General features: G+C 37.3%; 1 protein-coding gene across 1 annotated transcript; it reads right to left on the reverse strand.

Annotated features, from left to right (window-relative positions):
- Positions 1–2,763: 2,763 nt before the first annotated feature.
- On the reverse strand, positions 2,764–4,776 carry LOC109186862 (aquaporin PIP1-2-like). The gene is made up of 4 exons (XM_019337031.1): positions 4,146–4,776; positions 3,599–3,894; positions 3,326–3,466; positions 2,764–3,139 (listed from the first exon to the last, which is right to left on the reverse strand). The coding sequence occupies exons 1-4, from the start codon at positions 4,468–4,470 to the stop codon at positions 3,047–3,049; spliced, it is 855 nt and encodes a 284-aa protein (XP_019192576.1). The 5' UTR covers positions 4,471–4,776; the 3' UTR covers positions 2,764–3,046.
- Between the last annotated feature and the right edge of the window lie 18,325 nt (positions 4,777–23,101).

Here is a 23,101-nt window from a genome sequence, read left to right on the forward strand (position 1 = left end):
TTTTTAAAAAAAAATTAGACTTGTATTGAGTATATATTATGAGGTGTCTCCGGTATAAATTGAAAAAAAAAATAAAAAATTATTCACTTTTAAGTTATACAAATGCAAGAAGTATACGTGTCAATTGATTTCTTAGAATTTTTTTATACATGAGCATGTTGGGTGGTATAGGAAGGATGGAAAGGTGAAATGGGTAGAAGTGCCATGCGTTGGGTCTCTTTTTTGTCACTTCCATTTGTCCAAATAGATACTATAAAGTTTTATAAATCAACCCTTATTTATTTTACTATTCATTTGATTTTTGGATGGTATGAAGTCATGACTTCTCGTGTGTTGGTGCGGATTACACTATTAGGTATGTATAAATGCATCACATAAATTGTTCGAAAATGCACCAGAATGAATTGAAATACACAAATACACCACACATTGTTCAGAAATGCATCAGAATAAAATGTACAAATGCACTACACCTAATAGTGTGACCGTATAATCGCACGAAAAACACTGTCCGCGCGAGAACTGATCCTTTAGATAGCTACTCAAAAATGTGTTTTTGATAAAATTCATCTTATAATTTTAGTCGACAAATTATTATAAGCTAAATCATGTTAGCCTAAATTATATATAACTGACCGGTTCAAACTAAAAAAATTAATATAACACTTCTAAAAAATTAAAGTCGAACTTATCGGGCCAATTATCTGACCAACTGAAGTTGCACACATTTACTTAGTATTTAGTAAAATATTATTTAAAGAAAAGCCTTACCTCTATCAGCTAGGGTTTCGAAAGTTGCAACCTACGTGCAGACACACAAACATAGGAAAATGTTTTTCAGTGAGATTCGAGAAGTGTATGGTGCAGTGGCGCATGTAAAAAGCAGATAGATTTCGATTACAGATAGATCGGAAATAATGCATAGAAAGTAAGGGCAGGCAGGCGTGAACTCAAGGGGCCGCCCTAATTTCCGTCTCTTTCGTTGTTGTCTCCGCTGACATCCTCAGTAATGGAAGTTTTAGGAAACCCCATTTCTGGGACACCACAGTTCTGGAAACAAGGAACTCAGTACATATATACATACTTGATATGATACTTCAATTCTCCATTTCTCCCCTATAATAATTAAATAATTCCCAATCATGCTTTTATATTATAATAACAATAATAGAATAGCTAATCTTGTTTGGCGAAAGTTTAGAGGGCAGACTCTAACATCTTGTCATCGAAACGTAATACTGATTGTTATGCAAGTATAAACACATAATCTGTTAATTGAATTGACATATCATGAACACCTTGCATTGTGGGCTCTTTTCCAAAACAATGCTTAGGCTTAGTTAATAAATTATGTACCTAATGCACAATTAACATTATTGATAGGTAATATATACCTCGTTTTCCCTACATCACGTTCGGTAATCACGTGACCTCAACCTTCGTACCTATTGGATCTGATGAAAATTGGAATGATTGGACCGAGCGCCGACCGGCCGTAGATCTTAAAGGTTATAAATCTAATTGGGAAGAGTGAATAAAATATCTGACAGCCATGCCATAACTTTAATCTGATCAGAAAGTGTTATCACATCATAATTACATGTATTATCGACTTCGATGAGACACTATGTCATAAAAAAAATAATTGTGGAATCCCCCTTTGGCACGTGATAAGCATTTTGAGAATCCGACATGTGTTTCCCTTTTCTTCTTATATAAAGCGCATTAGGTGGGAAAGCTGGAGCGGGGGGGGGGGGGGGGGGGGGGGGGGGGTGGAGGAGGGGGAGGGAAGCTGGGGAGGCTATCAGAAATTCTGAACCCTAATAGTTCAACCTCGGAATTGTTTGATCAAACTAGACTTGTTAACCTTAAACTCATATATTAGATCCAAATAACACTGTACGATCCAATTAATGCATATTATGTAATGCAGTTATTAAACTATATACATATTACATGTAACATATTATATACATATAGTTAACATATTATTTACCTTCAATGAATATATTATGTATCTATTACAATGAACGTACTAAATATCTTCAGTTTACTTAGGTATGTAATTTGTTAATTGAATATACATAATCTAAATATTGTTTTATATCAAAATCCACAATGCAAAAATAAACCTTGATCTATGTTATAATTTGTGTACGGTGAATCCTGATACACGATATAACAATTGTTTTAACCCATCATGGGCTGATAAATAAGACATGAATGTGGCACATAATCCTGGTGATTCTTTTGCGTATAACATGGATCATATCTATGGCCCAGACATAGGTCTCCGAATCAAACAGCAGGGCCATGCTGAAATGGCCCATTTAGGATTTAATATAATTCGGTAAGGAAATTTAATTTGTTGTGTTTAATAGTTATAAATATATAAATTTTATATATTAATATCAAACATAATACTGAGGCGTGGGCGCTATTAAAAGTATACACTTAGCCAAACTGACCCAAGGTAGACACTTTGTGTCCAAAAGTGATGCGAAGATAATCGTGGAAGCTATAAATCATTAGCTCGAGCCTTGGCAGCATGTCAGATAACATCCTTCATAGATGCAGATGTGATTTAAAAATAACTTATAATTTCAATTAAGCTCCGTTAATCGAACTAGACAAACAAAATACGATGGAAGGAGTAATAAGTAATAAAAAAAAAAAAAAAAAAGTAGTCCACAATTTTTATTAAGTGGGCACGAGGTACTTAACTCGTTTGTATGTGGGCAAGAATTAAACTAGCATTTTGAGTTTTTGACAGAGAGAATGAGAGCAATACTTTTATTTGAACAACCTCAAGATTACAGAACAAACATACAAATTATACAAACGCCCAACTGTTTAACTCTTTTGGACTTTAATGAAAAGCAAATGTCCTAGAGATAACAAGCAACATGTTCCAATAATTGAATTGAGGTTGTCTTGTCCTTTATCTCTCTGCTTCATTTCATCGCCAGCCACAAGAAAATTAGGCAAAATAAAAGGCTTCAATAATGGAGAACAGTACAATTGAAGAAGATGATAAGTAGTCGGATCAGGATGACTTGAATGGGATGGCTCTGATCACAACCTGGTGGTACAGTGCAGCCAGTGCTGCCCCAACAAATGGTCCAACCCAGAAGATCCACTGCACATATATATATATATAGTCACAAATTATTAAATTATGATTCGTTAAGTGAATCAATTATTTATTTGTATCAAATACTAATATGATAACATTTCGTCTTTATAATATTTGATACAATCACACATGTTATATGTATCGATTTACTTATTGAGAAATGAAAATGGGGAATGAGAAGTTACATACATGATCATTCCATGCGTGTTCATTGTTGTAGATGATGGCTGCACCGAGACTTCGGGCCGGGTTAATACCCGTGCCGGTGATCGGAATGGTAGCCAAGTGCACCAAGAAGACGGCGAACCCAATGGGCAACGGTGCCAACACCTAATTATTCGTCACAAAATTCATATCAGCAAGGTAAAAAAAATAGTTATAAACAGATACTACATTGTAACAGATTACTTAGTATAGTACTATATAAAAAAAAAAAAAAAAAAAAAGATGCAAATTACTTACAGGGACATGGGAGTCTCTGGCGTTGCGTTTGGCATCAGTGGCGGAGAAGACGGTGTAAACAAGAACAAAGGTGCCGACAATCTCGGCGCCGAGGCCGTCGCCTTTGGTGTATCCGGGGTTTACAACGTTGGCGCCGCCGCCTTTGGAGTTGTACAGCGTCTTTCCGAACCCCTTCACCACGCCGGCGCCGCAGATCGCCCCCAGACACTGCATCACAATGTAGTACACCAGCCTAGTCAACGACACTTTCCGAGCCAGAAACAGCCCGAACGTTACCGCCGGATTAATATGCCCCCCTGCACACAACCTCATTTCTCAGCCAAACAAAACAAAACACTAACTTGGTAACCTCAAAGTTATCAACAAAAAAAAACTTATTAGTTTGAGTCCGTCAATTATGGTAACCTAAGCTGGTTTACTGGTCCTTTGGTCCTTTTGCAGATATTGTGACGAGTTTACTCAGTACACATTTTTAGGTAATAATTGTGTCTGATTAACTAAAAGTTTAAAAGTTTAAACTGATAGGTAGGGTTTGGGTTTAGTGTACCGGAGATGCCGGCGGTGCAGTAAACGAGGGCGAAGATCATGCCGCCGAAGGCCCAAGCGATGCCCTGAATGCCGACGGTTTTGCATTTGGAGTCGGATTTGCTGACGCCCATGACGGTGAGAATGGTGATGTAAAGGAAGAGGAAGGTGGCTATGAACTCGGCGATTCCGGCGCGGTAAAAGGACCACGAGGAGAGCTCGCTGGGCTCGAACAGCGCCGTCGGCGGTGCCTCCGTGTAGTCCTTGTCTTGCGCCGCCGTGCCGATGGCTTGCTTCTCCGGGAACTTGTTGGCCCCCAATCTCACATCCTCTTCTCTGTGCTCCATCCTCAGCTCTTCGATTGATCTACCAAATTATTACCAAGAAAATGAGAGTTCTGCAAAGTTTAACGTTGAACGTTGGGTGAAATTGTTGCAATAATGGAGGGGGGAATGAGTGAGGAGTATCATCAATGGTGTACGTATATATATGACTTTTTGGGTGGAGTGGGGGGGCCTATGAGGTGTTACAATGATACAAGTTTCATTATCATGCCAACCGACCATGTATAATTCAGTCTCTGATGAATACTTTTTTTCATGTGAGAGATATATGTATATGGACTATAGTGCTGCAATTTCTTTGGAAAAGTTGTCATTTTTTAGCCTCGAATTACATAGTAATAGTGGATTTACTCAATAATCCAGGACACAATCTCAACAGTCACAGTGTGAGAGGGCTTCTTGTGCTATTCTGGTCAGTAAACAAAGGTTAGACTTCTGTGTTCAACTGAGTTATCATGATTTACATTATATTAAGATTCTGGAACCAAAATAGTAATTTCCTTCTTCCAAAAAGGTTGAATCTTCAACCCCACCGAACATTTGAGAGTATGTAAATTACGGTGACTCAATAACTCAGTCAAATTCTGATAATTCTCACTGTCCTGTCGAGATTTGAACCTTAATCTCTTCTTCGAAATACTGTCTACTAGCTGAACCATTGAATTAATTCCGTGGGTACTTAAAATAGTAATTCTCGCAATTTCTTTTGGGAGTGAAAAGAGATGTTAGGTGGGGGTTGGGTCCATGGTTTTGTTTTTATGTATGAGGATGGTCCTAGGTGGCGCAATGTAGTCCACAATATAGTATAACGTTACATTGGTGAATGGTGATGTTGTACAACTCGACCGCCGCGGCACCGCCCATTGCTCGTGGTGGAATCAAATTCGGATTTGAAAACATTTTCTTTTGTTTTTTTCCTCGAAATAATGATTATTAGGTATTATACATTTCACTGTTAAACAAAAAAATTTAATCAACACAGTTAATAATCATTAAATATAACAAGCAAGCATTTGGGTAATCTTACCCAAATTGATCAAATTATTCCAAGTTTTACTCTTAATAGAAGTAATTTATTGATCTTTTTAGTTTAAACATGTGAATTATAGACAATTAATGTTATATATATATCACTTCAGATAATGATCGCAATTCTTCCTCATCATTCGCGTATATTGGACACAAAAAATAAACTCAGCTCCCTTGTAGCTGATCATTTGCGTTCTCGACTTCATAGACGTTGGAGCTTCGATCGATAAAGTCAAAGCATATATAAATTATTAGTAAGTACTGTCTAGTAGATAAAGCCATACACATGTAGCCTAGTAGAGTTGTTAAGCCAGATACTTGCATCAATTGGTAAAAAGGGTTTAATTATATATTTTTAAAATAATTAATTAAAGTAAATATTATTAAAAAATCATAAATACATTGAATTAAATTGTGTTTACTAGCTTTCAAAAAAAAATTGTGTTTACTAAACAAAAAAAATATATATATATATCCACACTGTCGTATTTTACACATTTTATTTATTATTTATTGATCAATCTAACTCTCTTTCTTGATCATTTTCTTATAATTTCTAAGTCCGCATTATTATATTTAATAGCTATATATTTTGATATAATTTATAAATATATAAATTTTATGCACTAACATTAAATTAAATTGTGAATAATTTTAGTTAAATTTTGTTAACCGAGACTGATATATAAAATGAGTAAATGGAAGCAATATTGAGCACAATAAGACAATAAACCTCTAGGCATTAGTTTGATGGATGAGAACTGTAACTTAAAATGTGTGTTTAGTGGCAGTGTGGAGTTTGATTTCTACCATAAATATTGGGGGTTTGAATTTTGGTTGAACCCCTTGCGCGCAAAAGTATCCAATTTGACTCATTTACTCGATTTATATTCTCATAGGCTTAGAGACAGGTTCATGGCATCCAAGATTCACTGGAAAACCATAGTTTTCAAAAAAAATAAAAATAAAATCACTGAGCACAATACTGTATGTGATCAAAATTGTAATTTTTTTTAGTGACGATTTAGTGATGACGAAGAAAATCCGCCATCACTATTTAAAAATGTGCATCTGTTAAATTTTACCTTGTGACCCTAACCGGTAAAAGGCGACAAAAAAAAATAATAAAAGACTTATTTTATTAATAATTGACCGACTCAAATAAAAAAAAAAAAAAAAAAAAACTATAAAACATCTTCAATAAGAGCAAACCCTCTTATTCATTTAGATGGGATTTCCCCAAATTATAAACTTTAATTTATGTCATGTCAAATAATTGTGTGACAAAACTATAATACAACTGGCTGCCCACACTAGCTACATTAGAACTGCCCACACAATAGTAGATTTGCCAACCCCTAGAATCTCACCCCACACCCACCCCATTAAATTTTAATGGCCATCAAAACTCCATCTTCTACTCTTCTCCAAACCCCAATCCTCTTTGTCAAAAGTATCACATTTTGATAGTGCAACATGTCTGGACACGTGGCCAGCAAAGACTGTCATAGTTGCAGAGGCTGCAGTGTCACATCATATCATCATATTAGTATATATATAACTTTAATTCATTGCATGGAAAACACTGCACAGTTCATTTTGGATACAAATTGCGACGATTTCGGTCCTCGCTGTCACCTGTCTCTGACCACTTCAGTGAACGTTCAAATCTGCAGTGTCGCAAGTAAATGCGTTTATTAGTACCAATTTTCGGAGTTGGTGCACCAAGTGTTACAAAAACAAGAAGGGATAGAGTGGACCACACTTAGGTTTTATATATATATATATATATATATATATATATATATATATATATAACATTTTTAAATTTGATTTAAAAAAAAAAAAAGGTATTAGAGCCATAGCCAACCAAGACGTGTGCGTTTTAACTTTTAGGTGCAAAGACTCTTGAATTGGCTGAATTTGCTATGCGAGTTTTCATGTTAGAAGAGTTTGTGATGTAGATGCTAGTTTGTCTTCGCGATGTAGATGCTAGTTTGAGTGCTTAGGGTGTTCTCTTCCTCTCAATTTAAAAAATTATGTAACATAGTATGTAGTTCATCATCTGACTTGATATCTCTACTAAAGGTAGTAAAGTGGGGATTGAAATCCTACTGAAACCATGAATATGAAAAAAGGTTTGGAATGATAAAAGGTGTGGATTGGATCCATTGTGCACACATGAATATTAGGGTTTGATCGGTAACAGGGGCAGATTCAGAAATCTTCGTTAGTGGGGGGAAGGGGGGGGGGGGGGGGGGCAAAAGATTAAAACCCAATGAGATAATTTGAAAAAAAAAAAAACAAAAATTTAGAGGCCGAGTCATAAATATTGTTAATTTAGATGAAAAATTAAAATACATCAAAATGAGATAATAATATTCAAAACAAAATATGAAATATAATTAATTAGATAAAATAATTTGAATAGAGAACATATTATAATAAAACGTTCATATCACTATTAATATTTTTTTAAAAAAAACACACAATGCTACAAATAAAAATTCTAAAAAATATAAAATATAATTAATTAGATAAAATAACTTGATTAGTATTAGCCTCACTATAAATTCATGTTGTAGGATTTGAACCCTTAACATTTAGAGAAAAACTAAATATCTTACAATCTAGCTAAACTAACTTATCCTTTAGTTATATTTACGTAAATTTAGTATTTGTAAGTTAACTATGTATATACAAAGGACTTACACATAAAATATATATAAATGGGACGAGGGTAGGAGACTGGCCTGGGGGCAGCTCCCCCACTGCCTCCATTGTGGCTCCGCCACTGATCGGTAGGCTGATTGCACGACGACTATCGATTTATTTTTGCAGTGACTGATTGGATTTAGGATTAGTCTACTGAAGCTAAGTATTAAAAAAAAAATGTAATTTGATTACTTGCTTTTTGAAAAACACATACATAGATTGGTTTAGAGGGTTTGTTTACTCTTTTTTAGACGATTTTTTTTTTTTTAAATAAAATACTCTTCCACTCAAACACATGTAGTATTATGATTAGCTCACCTAAACAAGGAATTTCCACGCTGGAATTGTTTACAAAAAATCCAATCATTATGGAACCCAATCATGTTAATATTATTAATCCCTCAAACAGGCTGTTTGTAATTGTAATGTAGTTTTGGTCTGTGATATTCTCTTAGAGATAATATTAAAAAAAAAAATGGAGTACTAGAAATTGAAATAAGGAGTAATAAATAAAGGCTATACATTTTGCCAAGATGTGATGAGCCTTCCATGTCCTAGCCACTAATGAAATGGTTGAATTTGTGCTTCAATTCTCTGACTTGCTTAAATAATTTAATTGTTATCTTGCATTAGTTGCATATCAAATTCAATAAATATTTATATGATTTTGGAAAAAAAAAAATAGTCAAATAAGCCATTGAATATTTAGAAGCATTCAATTACACAATTTGAACTTTAAAAAAAAAAATTTTAAATATGCCCTTAAGCTAAGTTTGATGACAATCTATCTTCATCTCCGGTCACCGGAGACAGAGAAGAACCCTCCATCTCTCCTGATTGGAGACGAATTGAAGGATTTATTGTTGTCATGGCAGTAGTGCTTTCTATTTTTTAAAATAATTAGTAAGCTTATTATTATTAAATTATAATAGTATTAATAATATAGTTAAATGGTTTTCAAAAAATAATATAGTTAAATGTATATTATTATTATTGTTGTTGTTGTTGTTGTGCCCAGTAATCAGTCAAAAATTAGTCAATCATTATTAGCCAACACAGCTGTGTGGTCTGTGAACCATATTATCAAATAGTGTACATTCAGTACACAAATAATATACTTTTAGTATACTAAAATTTAAAAATGTATTGTTTGTTATGGTTTACGCAATAATTTGCCAAAATTAGTAAGGTGGGTTCTACATAAGTATTAACATGAAGTTTATAGGTGTTTTGAATTCATCAATCAATTAATTATATATTGTCCGTAAAATTCACATTTTTTTAAATTTGAAATGTTATGATCATATCATTGCAATTTACACTATGAATTATTTCATTGTGTTTTGAATAGAGAAATACTGAACGAAGCCCAACGGTATTTATAAGTGCAATGGGCCCAACGCCCTAAAATGTGGGCTTTTTTTTATCTGATTTGCAATCTACTGAGAAAGCGACACTTATCCGTTGGATACTTGCATTGTTTTTCCTCTTTTTTATTTATTTATTTATTTATTTATTTATTTTTACTTTTTCATTTTTGGTATATATATATATATATATATATATATATATATATATAGGGTTGCATTCACATGCAAACACCCTTAAAATACAAACTTGTGGACAAAATGAGACCATTGGATTAGAGGGTTTTGACGGCTCAGATTTAGAAAACTAGCATATACTAATTAGAAGCGTAATTTAAAATAAGGGTAATTAAGGTAATGCATTCACAATGTAAAATTGGATAATATTAGAAATTAAACGAATATCACGCAGGATCATAGGAATTATAATTAAGGAAGGATTCAAATTTCAATGCAAGCCTTAATTAAGGGAAAGATTTGAATTTGAATGCAAGAAGGACAGTAATTCTTCAAGAAGCACACGAACGTCTATGGTGGAAGGGAAGATGCAGAATAGTTGGGGGTTGATGAGGGGCGCAAATTATTGTGTAGACTATGGTCCACAGTGTTATGTGGACCATAATAAAAAGTACATTTTTAATAGAGTAAATACTCAAAATGGTCCCTCAACTATAACTAAATTCACAAATTGGTCCTCGACTTTTAATTTTAACCAATTAAGTCCTTAACTTTGCAATTTTAACACGATTTGGTCCTTCGAACACTTCTGCATTAACGCCGACGTCATCGACGATCTCCAGAAATACCCGCAGCTCTCACCGGAGCACAAGGAGGCCTCCAAGATGACGCTGCACCGGTTCGGAAACACGTTGTCTTCTTCACTCTGGTACGATCTCAACTACATTGAATCCAAAGGGATGATGAAGAAAGGCAACAGGATTTGGCAGATTGCTTTCGGCGGTGGATTCAAATGTAAAAGTGTCGTCTGAAAATGAAACCGGAACCTTAAAAAATCGACGGTGGACCATGAAATTACATATATATCCTCAAAAATCACAGTCAACAAATGGTCAAATAGACGGAGGACCAAATCGACGGTGGACCATGAAATTACATATATATCCTCAAAAATCACAGTCAACAAATGGTCAAATAGACGGAGGACCAAATCGTGTTAAAATTGCAAAGTTAAGGACTTAATTGGTTAAAATTGAAAGTCAATGACCAAATTGTGAATTTAGCTATAGTCGAGGGACCATTTTGGGTATTTACTCTTTTTAATATACTGAATGTATATTATTTTTGTACTGAAAATATATTATACAATATAATGTACACTCAGTACAAAAATAATGTACATCCCCCGAAAACAATGTACATTATTTTTGTACTGAATGTACATTATTTTACAATATACAAAATATGTTCCACACAATAATGAGGGGATAAATGAATATCGGTGTTCGATTGGGGTGACATATGGGGGTAAACACGGTTAATGCGAACTAACGCAACACACGCACTAGTCGTGCACACACTTAGATGCTTTTATGCACACATATAATGCCATGTACCGCAGTGTGCACACTCACACGAAACTATGTGCACGTATAAATATAACACGAAAAACATGATGGATTCATAATGGTGGTTACTGTGTGCATTCACGAACAAATATTCGTGTTTTAATGAAATGCACACAGACATTAATTCAAATCCGTGCATACTAAATACACTGCACTTTGTTTGTTTTCTTAAATGACTTATAATAGAAGTAGTTAGATGATACAGTCTATGGGTTTCATAATAGACTTACGTTGGAACTTAACGCACACCAATAGATCCGTAGTGCACACAGAAATGCCTTCACTGGGTTGGGTAGTGTGCACGCCAGGTTAAAGACGTTTGCATGGGCTCATCCATCCATTACAACATAGTATGCTAACTCAGACGTGGTTATCCAGTGATAGCACACACTACCTGTATACATGTGTGTAGCCATTGTAATATAGTTGGGTGTGAATTATATGGAACTAACCTTAATGCATACATTTGGATGGTCATGTGCACACGTGTGTATTTAGAGTTAAGAAGTGTGCAATAGTGAGTACTAGTTGCACACCTAATGAAATAAAAAACAATCCGTAAACTTGTGCAAACGGTAAAAAAAAAATAAAAAATAAAAACCATGCAGCCAACAAGCCAACATAGTGCACAACACTGGAGACCACACACATCTAAACAACAAGATTATATCACTGAACCAAAAAAGTGTAATAGCATTAGGAAATGAATATGGCTTCCAAATATAAAAAACATACTGTAGGTGGAAGGAGATTGAAAGTGTTTACAAGTTAACAACCTACACCAACCAAATTAGCCTATGCTAAAGTTAGTGTTGCTATCCCAAAAAATAGGCATATCATACAGAAGTCATAAACATGAATGCAACACTAAATAGCAGCCAGAGTGGAAATAAACTGAAATGCCCGAGCGAGGTTCCTAGATCTGTGGCCGAACGCCAATGGTGGCGACACGGAATCATCATCATCAGAAATCTGGGAGCGACCAGTACCTGAATGTGATACCTTGGACTTCTTACCTGCAAGAACCAAACAACACACCACATGAAAAAAAAAAACACCCCCCACCCCCCCCCCCCCCTCCCTTAAAAAGACTAAAACAAATAGGTCATTTAACTGCACACATCTGAATACGCAAATGCACACAACTGTCCATAGAAAACTGTATGTCTGTGCACCAACTAAAAGAACAAAAACACCAAACAAAGCATAAGACTCATGAGGTCCAAAATCCAACTTTGCCGCCAACAAAGAGACATAGCACTGCAGATTAAACCAGGAAAAAAGGCCTACTGGAAAACGAGAAAACCAAACAACAAAACCCCAAAATCATAATTAAAAAAAAAAAAAAAAAACCCAAAAAAAACAAAGTATCAGCGGTGCTCACAGTCACACAGAACAATGCACACGGGCACTACAAATGAAACAAATCCATACAACATGAACCCAAGACCCCGAGTCTGCGTTCAGTGTGCACACAATTGCACACACCTCCATAACCATGGCCTAAACCACCACCACACCCGAAATCGGCCAACCCCATAACCGAGCAAAACTTCAACAGCATACCAAAATAGATTTACCCCCCCCCCCCCCCCCAAAAAAAATAATAATAAACAAGGACATTTACATAATAAATTGCAAGGCCAAAAATTAAACTTAAAGCACTAAACAAGACTCGAACCACACTGGCGGAAGGATGAAGCAACTACCACCCAAAACCAAACATTAAAATCCTAACATGCAAAAATCCCCAAATTTCATATGAAGCAGGCACTTCCAGTCTGCTCATTAACATACACCACCAGTTAAACACAGTATGGAAGTGACATAAGGCAATGGAAATCAACCATCTCAAGCATAGCTACAAGGGATTAAAAGTAAAACCAATTAAATGAGCAAGGTTATCAGAAATTTAACATCACCCAACCACTGCATCATTATGATAAGAATTATTAAGTGAAAACGAACTGCATAATCATATCCAAAAGAAATTAAAGACTGAAAATGAAACAATACTACTTTTAGATTGTTTAGTTGAGCGTTACCTTTAATTTTTGGTGACACAGTTCCCAGGAACAGTTTGCTAAACTTTTAACGAAGTAATTCCCGGATGTCGATATTCTTCTAACAGATCGAGGTTCAACAGCAAACCTGATGATGGAAACACACATGCATAATCACCCTCCCCCAACAAATGACAAACAAACCAAAAAAACGAGGATAAAAACAAGCAAAATAACCGCAAAGGAGAAAAAGGGGCAAAAAAATACCTCGACCTACACCCCGAGATGGGGTCTCCGTCGCTTGGCTCCACCGGCAGTCTCCACCGACGACCATCGTCTGGCTGCTGAAGAAGAACGCGAATCAATGGCGTGGGAGAGCCTTGGCAGATGCACGGTAACGAGAGAGAGAGAGAGACAACCGGGAAAGTCGACAAATCTGATGTTGATTGTATTTCTCTAGGATCGGAGACGATTAAACAATACTAATAATCCAAAAATACTCCCCCCCCCCCCCCCCCCCCCCCCTTAACATAAATTAGGTGACCGATTAAATAAAAATCACCATAAATAATTAAATAAATCCTGGACATCCAATCCCAAAATCCAACGATCCTAATCAATCCACACGTTTGTATTTTAAGGACTGTTTGTATTTGAATATAATCATATATATATATATATATATGATTGTAGCAAAAATGAGTGATAGTGAGTATACGGGTGTGAAATGTCGTTCTCATGCGATTGGGGGTTATGGCACGTAATATACAATTACAAGCTACTAGGCACTAGCACAAGGAAATGCACAAGAAGCTAAGCAAATCATAACGAGGTTGATGTTACAGTATCTAAACAAAATAACACAAACACATATTAACAAGAAATAAACACAAAATAAAGAAATAAGACTCAAGTTATGGAGCATTATCATCTAGATGCATAGCACAACCTAAAGATTGGGAAAAATCACACAACCAAAGAATAGAGAGGATGCACTTAGAAATTCTAATCTAAAATTCACTTTCGTGATCAATAAACAAGGAATTGCCTCACTCTCATGATGCATCAACTCCAAGTTCTTCAAGCACACAAAACATCAAAGCCCCCAATTTCCCCTATTTTTGTAGGAAGAAATTGAGTTTATGCAATGAGTGACTTGGAATCTTGACCCAATTCTCATTGAGGCCAATAATCCTCCAAAACATGCCAATGAATGTTGTACACCAAACATTAACAATATACAAACACAAATCCTTCATAAACTCAAGAACCCTATGTTAGAGTTCTTCCCCTTTTTGCAATAATCATAAATTAAGCATCAAGATAGGTAATACAACCCTAACTCAAGTCCATAAACTAACTACTCATGATTCAATAGCATAAAGAACACAAAAACACAAGTAATAAACATAAATCTTGAAAAATAAAGAGTTAAAAGGTAGAAAAACTTATGTATTAGAAATAGTAGAATAATCTTGAAATGTTGGAATCCAAGCTTCAAATCCAAGATTACAAGCTTCCAAAATGTTATAGAACATAAATCTAAGCCTAATCTAACCTAAAAATATGATAGGAATTGAAGGAGAGAAACTAGGGTTCAACCATGCGTCAAAGCCGTGTAGAAATGACCAAAATCGTGCTTAAATAATGCACAGAGCATGGAGGGACGCCCTCTGGGACGGTCGTCCATGAGGTAGTACGCAATATTCCAGTGCTCACTGCAATAGACGGACGGGCAGGCGTACGGGCGTACGGGCGTACGCGAGGCAGTACGAGTTCTTCAACTGCACACTACTTATGGACGGCCTACGCGAGGCGGTACGACACTCTTGAAATTTCTAAATGCATTCCAAACTCTTTTGATTGATCTCTTGGTTCAAGAATTGCTCAAATCTTTCCAAAAATCATTGAATTCCTCACTTGTTGTGAATGATTGCACCTTGAAATAATACCAACACAAGTTAGTTACAATTCACACAAGTTTTTCAGCAATTCACAAATAAATTGAGTTCAAGAAGAAGTAAAAATATAGACAAAAATACATTTATCAATTAATACGGGTGTTTCTTGTACGAGGTGTCATTTTATTTTATTATTTTATTTTTTTCTGTTTATACACATAATATAAGAGGTATCAATATTGATTGGTATTGAGATTATTATATTGTAGACTCCATTCTAATAATAACTAATAACATCAGATTCTAATTACAAATTATTTTGCATTAAAATATTTAAGAAAAAAAAAGATAAATTTAATTTCCAATTTCAAACAAAAAATAAAAATTTATTTCGAAACACTTGCCGTTAATAACGAAAAGTAATGCTCCGAAAGTGGACTGCTGACCTGTTGTGTATTAAAGTTGATCACTTGATTGGAACGTGGAATGTCCCCAGTAACATAAATTTTTTTGACAAACGATAGGTGTTTTACTACGATATGTTGAATTTTACTTTTAATTCACAAAAAAAAAAAAAAAAAATTCAAAATTCTATAACATCATATACATGTAAAGAAAAATTGTCGATTTTAATCCTTTAATTATACAAATACGGTAGACTCGGTCCATATTTATTATTCTGTACACTTTCACTTTTATTTTAATAAAAAAAATACAAGTTTCCACTTTAATTATGTGTAAAATGACAATTTTAATCCGTCACTAATAAATTCAGTTACAATTAATAGTGCACTTTGAATTTTCAAAATTTTAAAAGAAATATTAGTCATTGAAGAGTTTTCTCAAATTTCATCAACTAAATCTTTATATATTTACCGATTCTCTTAGAATGAAAAAATATTAATTTTATAAAATTTATGAACTACGTCTATAATATGTGTATAATTAATTAGTGGACTAAAATGTCCCTACATATAATACTATCCATTCATACTTTCAATTTTTACTTTCTGATTAGATTATATTTTTTTTATTCAAAACAAGAAAACAATAATCCACTATTTGTGCTACTCTTTTTCTCTTCCATTGAAATAAAAAATCACTACAAGTGATTGGAGACTGGAGAGTACATATATCATTTTCTTTTTACCTATATGTAAATAAATATTGGTGGACGGCTTGGATTTACATCTAAGGATGACAGCGACATGACACGCACAGACAATCTCTATCGTAAAATCAACTGCTCCATGCGGATCGCCAATCATTTTGACTTATGCAAGAGAACCCATGTCCATTTACCTCTCACATGTATTACTTACTTTGTACTCATATGCCATGTAATTACTCTTCTATATATGAGGTAATGAGATGTTGACTCTTTATACTTTAACAGGTTGAAAAAATATAGATGATGAAGCTTCACTAATGACACTGTGTTTAGGTGACTTATCATAATTTACATCCTATCAATGCTCTGGTAAAGAAGATGAAATGATTAAATAAAAATATGTTGTACTGTTCACTAACCAAAAAAAAAAACATTTTGCATTAACTCGTACATATATACGGTAGTAAATATATAGTTAAATGAATAGAATATGAAGAAAGGTAACAGACGTTTTCATGACCTGCATGCATGACCTCGATCGAGCTGTTATAGTCTCCAGTTTTGTTATTCTCCGGCGAGACGCTTCTCCGCTGCTTACCGCAACTTGCCGGAATAATCAACCGCTGCCGCCAGCTCAGAAGTACGCGCGAACGAACTCGTTTCCGTGTTGTATGGAAGATTCTAGAACCGTGAGGGCGGAGCGGAGGCGGTGAATCGGATCGGTGAACGAGCGAGTCCGGTGAGAGTGGTAGCTAGGAGATGTATATATAGTGATATATATTAAGATTATGGCGATGAGGGCAAGCGTGTTTAGCCGGAGGACGCTCCGGCAGGGCGTGAGGATCAAGCTCCTGCTCGCCTGCTGCGTCTTGTTCACGCTGATCGCCCTTGCGAGCCGCGCGGCGTGGTTTATGGGGTGGAAACACCAAAGTTCTTCTCTTCTTCACCAACCGTCACTGCACAGGTCTGTATATATAGAACGCTTAAATTATTTTGGATTATATTGTAGTACTAGATATCATTGCGCAGTTTGATTTTTTGTTGTTTACTTTTCCTGAGTCGTTATGCTGTGGACTCGTGCCCAGCGTGCATCATGGGCACGGTAACGGTGCCGTCAGGCACCGTTATCTTCCTCTCTTTTTTTTTTTTTTTTTTTTTTTTTTTTTTTTTAGATTGCTTCGTTATAGGAGCATATATTCACAGCTTTGTGTTCATAATTTCATAATTGTACATTTATAATTCCATAACTGTACATTCATAATTCAATAACTGTAAATTCATAATTTTCGAAGCTCTATGTTCATAATTGTAAGTTCATAATGTCAGAGTTCTATGTTCATAATTTCATAACTGTACATTCATAATTCCATAACTGTACATTCATAATTCCATACTGTATATTCATAATTCCATACCGAACATTCATAATTCTCGAAGCTCTATGTTCATAATTGTAAGTTCATAATTCCATAATTGTACATTCATAATTCTATAACTGTACATTCATAATGTCATAACTGTATATTCATAATTTTATAACGAATATGCCGTTAACGGCATTTAGAATAATTTTTTTTTTAGTTAAAACAGCGTCATTTTCACTGAAAACGACGCCATTTTAGCGACGTGCGCATAGCATAATTTGCCACTTTTCCTTTCATTTTGTAAGCATTGAAAATTTAAATGGGCTAATTTGTGTATTATTGGGCCATGATGGATAATTAGCAATCGTTCTTCCAAAGGCTGAACCCCAACCCTAAGGGCCCCCCACACCCTGGCCCGACAGAGCATTTGGGAGGATGTAAATCATGGTGACTCAACTGAACATGAACCATAGAGGCTAGACCGGTGCTTACTGCGCACAAGGAGCCCCCCTCACTTTGAGAGGTTTCTCCCACACTGCCGCTGGTGAGACTCGATCCCTGGTCATTCTTCCAAAGTTTCACCTCTATGACCAGTTGAGCTACCCATGCGGGCGATAATTAGCAATCGTTATGCTGTGGAATCGTGTCCACATTGCAAGGTGAACACAGTTCTACAACATAATTTGCCTCAAAATTATATGTGGATTATTTTTTTTTTTTTGAAAATTTTCTGCAGTGCTTCATTAGAAAAATGCTGAAATAATGTCTGGTGGGTGAGTATCCCAGTACATAGTATCAGGTTGCTGATAAGCCGTAGTGGCTAAAGCATGAGCTAAATAATTGTCCGATCTAGAAATATAATTAAAAGAACATGAGTGAAAATAAACGGCAATTTGCCTGCAGCTATCAATGGCATAGCCAACGTAAGAGCGAAACGCAGTGGTTGATGATGTAAGGTAGCGTTGTAGTGTCAAACAATCCGTGTAGATCTCAATATTCTGTTCACCTCGATCCTTTAGCCATGATAAAACTTCCTTACACGCCAAAGCCTCAGCCATAAGTGGTGACGTACAGGCCGGTAGCGGCGCGGTTAGTGCCGAGATATAGGCTCCATCTCCATCTAATAAAACGGCCCCTACAGTTGCATTCCCTGTCTCGTGTAGATATCCCGCATCGACCCTGCATCTTCTCACTGGCGGCACAGAGGATCCGGCGGCGTCGGCAGCACCGCGGCCGGCGGTGGGACTCGCCTGGGCAGCGTGGCGGTTTTCTGTCGGCAGCGTAGCAGTGGCAGTGGCAGCCACGGCTGGGCGGGACTGAGTCCATGCGGTCTTGGCTGCCGCTGCGGCTCTGAGTAGGGACCCCGGGCGTGGTAAAAATGCCTCCCAAACTGCACCATTTCGAGCTTTCCAAATATTGTATAGAATTGATGCTGCATATAACATTCCATCAGAATCTAAAATATTTAGAAGTTCCCCAAACCAAACATGAAAAATATCCGTGACAATATTGGGGATTGTAAGGTTGGATTGATCCCAAATGTTTCTTGCAAAATCACACAAGATTAATGCATGCATTGTATTCTCATGTGATATCCCACACATAGCACAATATGGGTTCACCTCCACCCTCTTTAAAAGCAAGTTCGTAGTTGTAGGCAAAATATCACAAATAGCTATCCAGAGGAACATTTTCCACTTTGGTGGAATTTTTAGTCTCCATAAAGCTAACCAATTAGTAAAGGGGCCTTGATTATTCTCATAATCTCCCACCAATCGTCTGTACCCGCTTTTCACAGAATATAATCCTCTCGGGTCCCCGTACCAATACCATGCATCATTATAATCCCGGGATACAGGTACTCTCATAATTCTCTCGACATCCGTAGGTTGAAATAAATCTGATAAAATTTCATTATCCCATGTACCAGTTTGTTGATCTATTAGCCCCACTACTCTGGCCTCTCGTAACTGTATAGGCATCTCTGTTTGTATCATAGGGTCCTGGTCATCCAGTAACCATGGATGGGTCCATATAGATGTAGTTTCCCCATTCCCAATTCTTCGTCTGACCCCACTACAAATTATGCTCTTTGATGCCATTATACTCCGCCAACAAAAACTGGGATTATTTCCTACCTGCGCATCAAAGAAAGTATCCCTGGGAAAATATCGGCTTTTGTAAACACGAGCTACTAAGGAATCAGGCTTAGTGAGCATTCGCCATGCCTGTTTCCCCAACATAGCTAGATTAAATGCACGTAGGTCCTTAAAACCCAATCCACCATACTTCTTAGGAACACATAGCTTGTCCCAAGCCTTCCAGTGAACTCGGTTGTCCGTCCCAGAACCCCACCAATATCTATTCATCGTTCTTTCTATAGCCGTGCATACTGATATAGGTAGCAAAAAAACACTCATTGAGAAGGTAGGCATAGATTGTGCCACACTTTTCAACAGTATTTCTTTCCATGCCTGAGACAATAGCCTTTTATTCCACGACCCAATTCTTTGGCGTATTTTATCCTCAATATATGCAAAAGCTGCCTTTTTATTTCTACCCACAAACGAAGGTAGACCCAAATACTTGCCAAAGTTTGGTGTTGCTCCACCCCCAAAACTTGGGCCACACTTTCCCTATCCACATTACTCGTATTCCTGCTATAACAAATACTCGACTTGTGGTAGTTAACCACCTGTCCCGATAGATCCTCATATACAGTCAGGCATTTCTTTATCTCATTAGCCTCTTCCACATTAGCCTTAAAGAATAAAAGGCTATCGTCTGCAAAAAACAAATGAGAAATCTGAGGGGCACCTCTTGCTACCCTACATCCATGAATTAATCCCGCTCTGTTAGCCTGTTGTAGTAACAACGAGAGTCCCTCTGCACAGATAATAAACAAATATGGGGATAGCGGGTCTCCCTGTCTCAAACCACGCGTGGGTATTATTGGGTCACTCCTTGAGCCATTTATCAGAATACTATAGGAGACTGTGGTCACACATTTCATAATCAAATCAACCCATCTATCATGGAAACCCAATGCCATCATCATATTACGGAGAAAAGGCCACTCCATTCGATCATACGCCTTAGCCATATCCAGCTTAAGTGCACCCCAGCCCCTCAATCCACACTGTTTTCGATTCAGAAAGTGCCCCACTTCTGCAGCTAATAGAATATTATCTGTTATCAATCTATCTGGGATAAAATCACTCTGTGTCTCAGATATTATTCCTTCCATCAAAGGCTTCATTCTATTAGCCATCATTTTAGCTATTATTCTGTAAATGACATTGCTAAGTGCTATAGGGCGCAAATCAGTTACTAACTCTGGATTACTCTTTTTAGGGATCAACACAATATCTGTCTCATTCAAGCCAGACGGGAGGTCACCTGATTCAAGACAGTTTAGCACAAAACTCGCAACATCCCCTCCTACCACATCCCAGAAATGCTGATAAAAACCCGGATTCATTCCATCCGGTCCTGGTGCTTTATCCGGATACATTGCAAACAATGCATCCTTTACTTCCTCCAGATTAAATGGCCGTAATAGTGAGTCATTCTGCGCCTGTGATACCCTGGGTTCTATCCCCCCAAAAAAATCATCTCCAGTTCCCGGACCCCCAGAGCTGAAAATATTCTTAAAATAGTCCAGAATGATATCTCTCATGGGATCCCCCTCCAACCAATCCCCATTGTCATTCATTAATCTAAGTAAAGTATTCTTTTTCTTTCGGTGAGAGGCATACCTGTGAAAGAATTTGGTATTGGCGTCAGCTTCCTTGAGCCAGTGCTGCTTGGCCCTCTGCCTCCAGTATGCATCCTCCTGGGCCTCAGTGCGACTCAGAAGTTGCTCTATTCGCTGAAACTCGACAAGAGAGGCCGAGTCAGTGCATCCTCTCAAACGTTGTTGATCCTGTTTCAGCTGCACAATCTGTTTCCCATACTTATGGAACCGATCCCCACCCCATCGTGTTAACCGGTTTCCACAGTATTGAACACAACCCTGTAAACCCTGCCCTCTCCCTTCCTGCCACGCCTGCTCCACCACACCCCTACATCCCTCATCATATAACCATGCCATCTCAAACCTAAAACCCCTTCTTCTAACCCCATCCCTCCCTACCTCCTCCTGAACTGTGAAAAAAATGGCTGAATGATCTGACTTCCTGGTTCTCAAATTCATAACCTTTACATGGGGAATTATATTGCGCCACTCGTTCGTTACTAGGACCTTATCAAGTCTCTCCTCAATCCAGTTTGCAGTCCCTTTCCCCTTCTCCCAGGTATATGGGTATCCAATCATTGGTAACTGGGCCAATCCACAATCCTCAATCGTCTCCCCAAAACCTCGAAGAAGGCTATTCGGATGTGGATTTCCCCCTCTCTTCTCATACTGGTATAGCAAATCATTAAAATCCCCCACCACCACCCACGGGAGATTTGATTTTGCCGCCAACATTCTCAACAAATCCCATGATTCAGCACGCCTATTACGGTCCGAATAACCATACTAACACGTCATTCTCCAGGCCGGATGACCTGTCATAGTTACCTCAATATCAACGTAGTTTCTTGAGTAACTAAGGAGTCTCGCCGTATTATTCTTCTTCCACAATAATGCTAATCCACCACTCAAACCATCATTGTCAACATAAAATAAGCCTTCGAAACCAATCGTAACACGAAGACGCTCAGCATGATCTCGCGCTACCTTAGTTTCTATTAGAAATACAAAGTCGGGTTGCTTTTTGGACACCATGTCCACCACCTCTCGAACTGTCCGTGGATTACCCAAGCCACGGCAGTTCCAACTCAGCGTACTCATTGGGTTGGGCGGGTCTGTGATCCAGAACCCGCCGTAAACAAGTTTTTTGAGCCATCCACCATCGTCACATCTGTACCATCCCCTCCATTCTCACGGCGGCGCTTGGCCACTGCCACCACCACCTCTTCGGTCTCGGACCTCTCGGCCTCCTCAACCGGGCTACTCCGTACCACCGGTCGGCGGCTCGGATTCCCATGCATCGGAAAGTCTTTCGGCTTTCCACCGAGAGGAACCAACCAAGGGTCCCCTATCTCCCGTGGCCCTCGGTTTCCTCCCACTCGTAGTTCCGCAGAGTACGGATACTGTTCCACCGGTATTCTTGCTTCCCGAGCCTTTATACAAAACTTATAGGAGTGACCCAGCATACCACAACAGAAACAGAAAGTGTGCAGCCTCTCATACCTGAAGTTAACCCAACATGTTGTCCTATCCCTCTTCAGCAATTTCATCCTTCTCTTAATCGGTTTATCAACCGGTATAGACACCCGAATACGATAATACGTGATCCAAGGCTCCCCAATAAACCTCTCGTCCAGTTTGACAAAAGTTCCAATAAAATTCCCAACCTGCTCAAGAATCGGGATCCCCGTGTATCCCATCGGTAAATCATGCACTTGTACCCAGAGATCAATCGTATCCAGCACAACATCAATCGGCATCACACCATCCGGAACCCTCTTGCAAACTAACGAATGATTGTTAAACGACCACGGCCCCTCTT

Source organism: Ipomoea nil, unplaced genomic scaffold, assembly GCF_001879475.1.
Source record: "Ipomoea nil cultivar Tokyo-kokei standard unplaced genomic scaffold, Asagao_1.1 scaffold1407, whole genome shotgun sequence".
NCBI classification, from domain to species: domain Eukaryota; kingdom Viridiplantae; phylum Streptophyta; class Magnoliopsida; order Solanales; family Convolvulaceae; genus Ipomoea; species Ipomoea nil.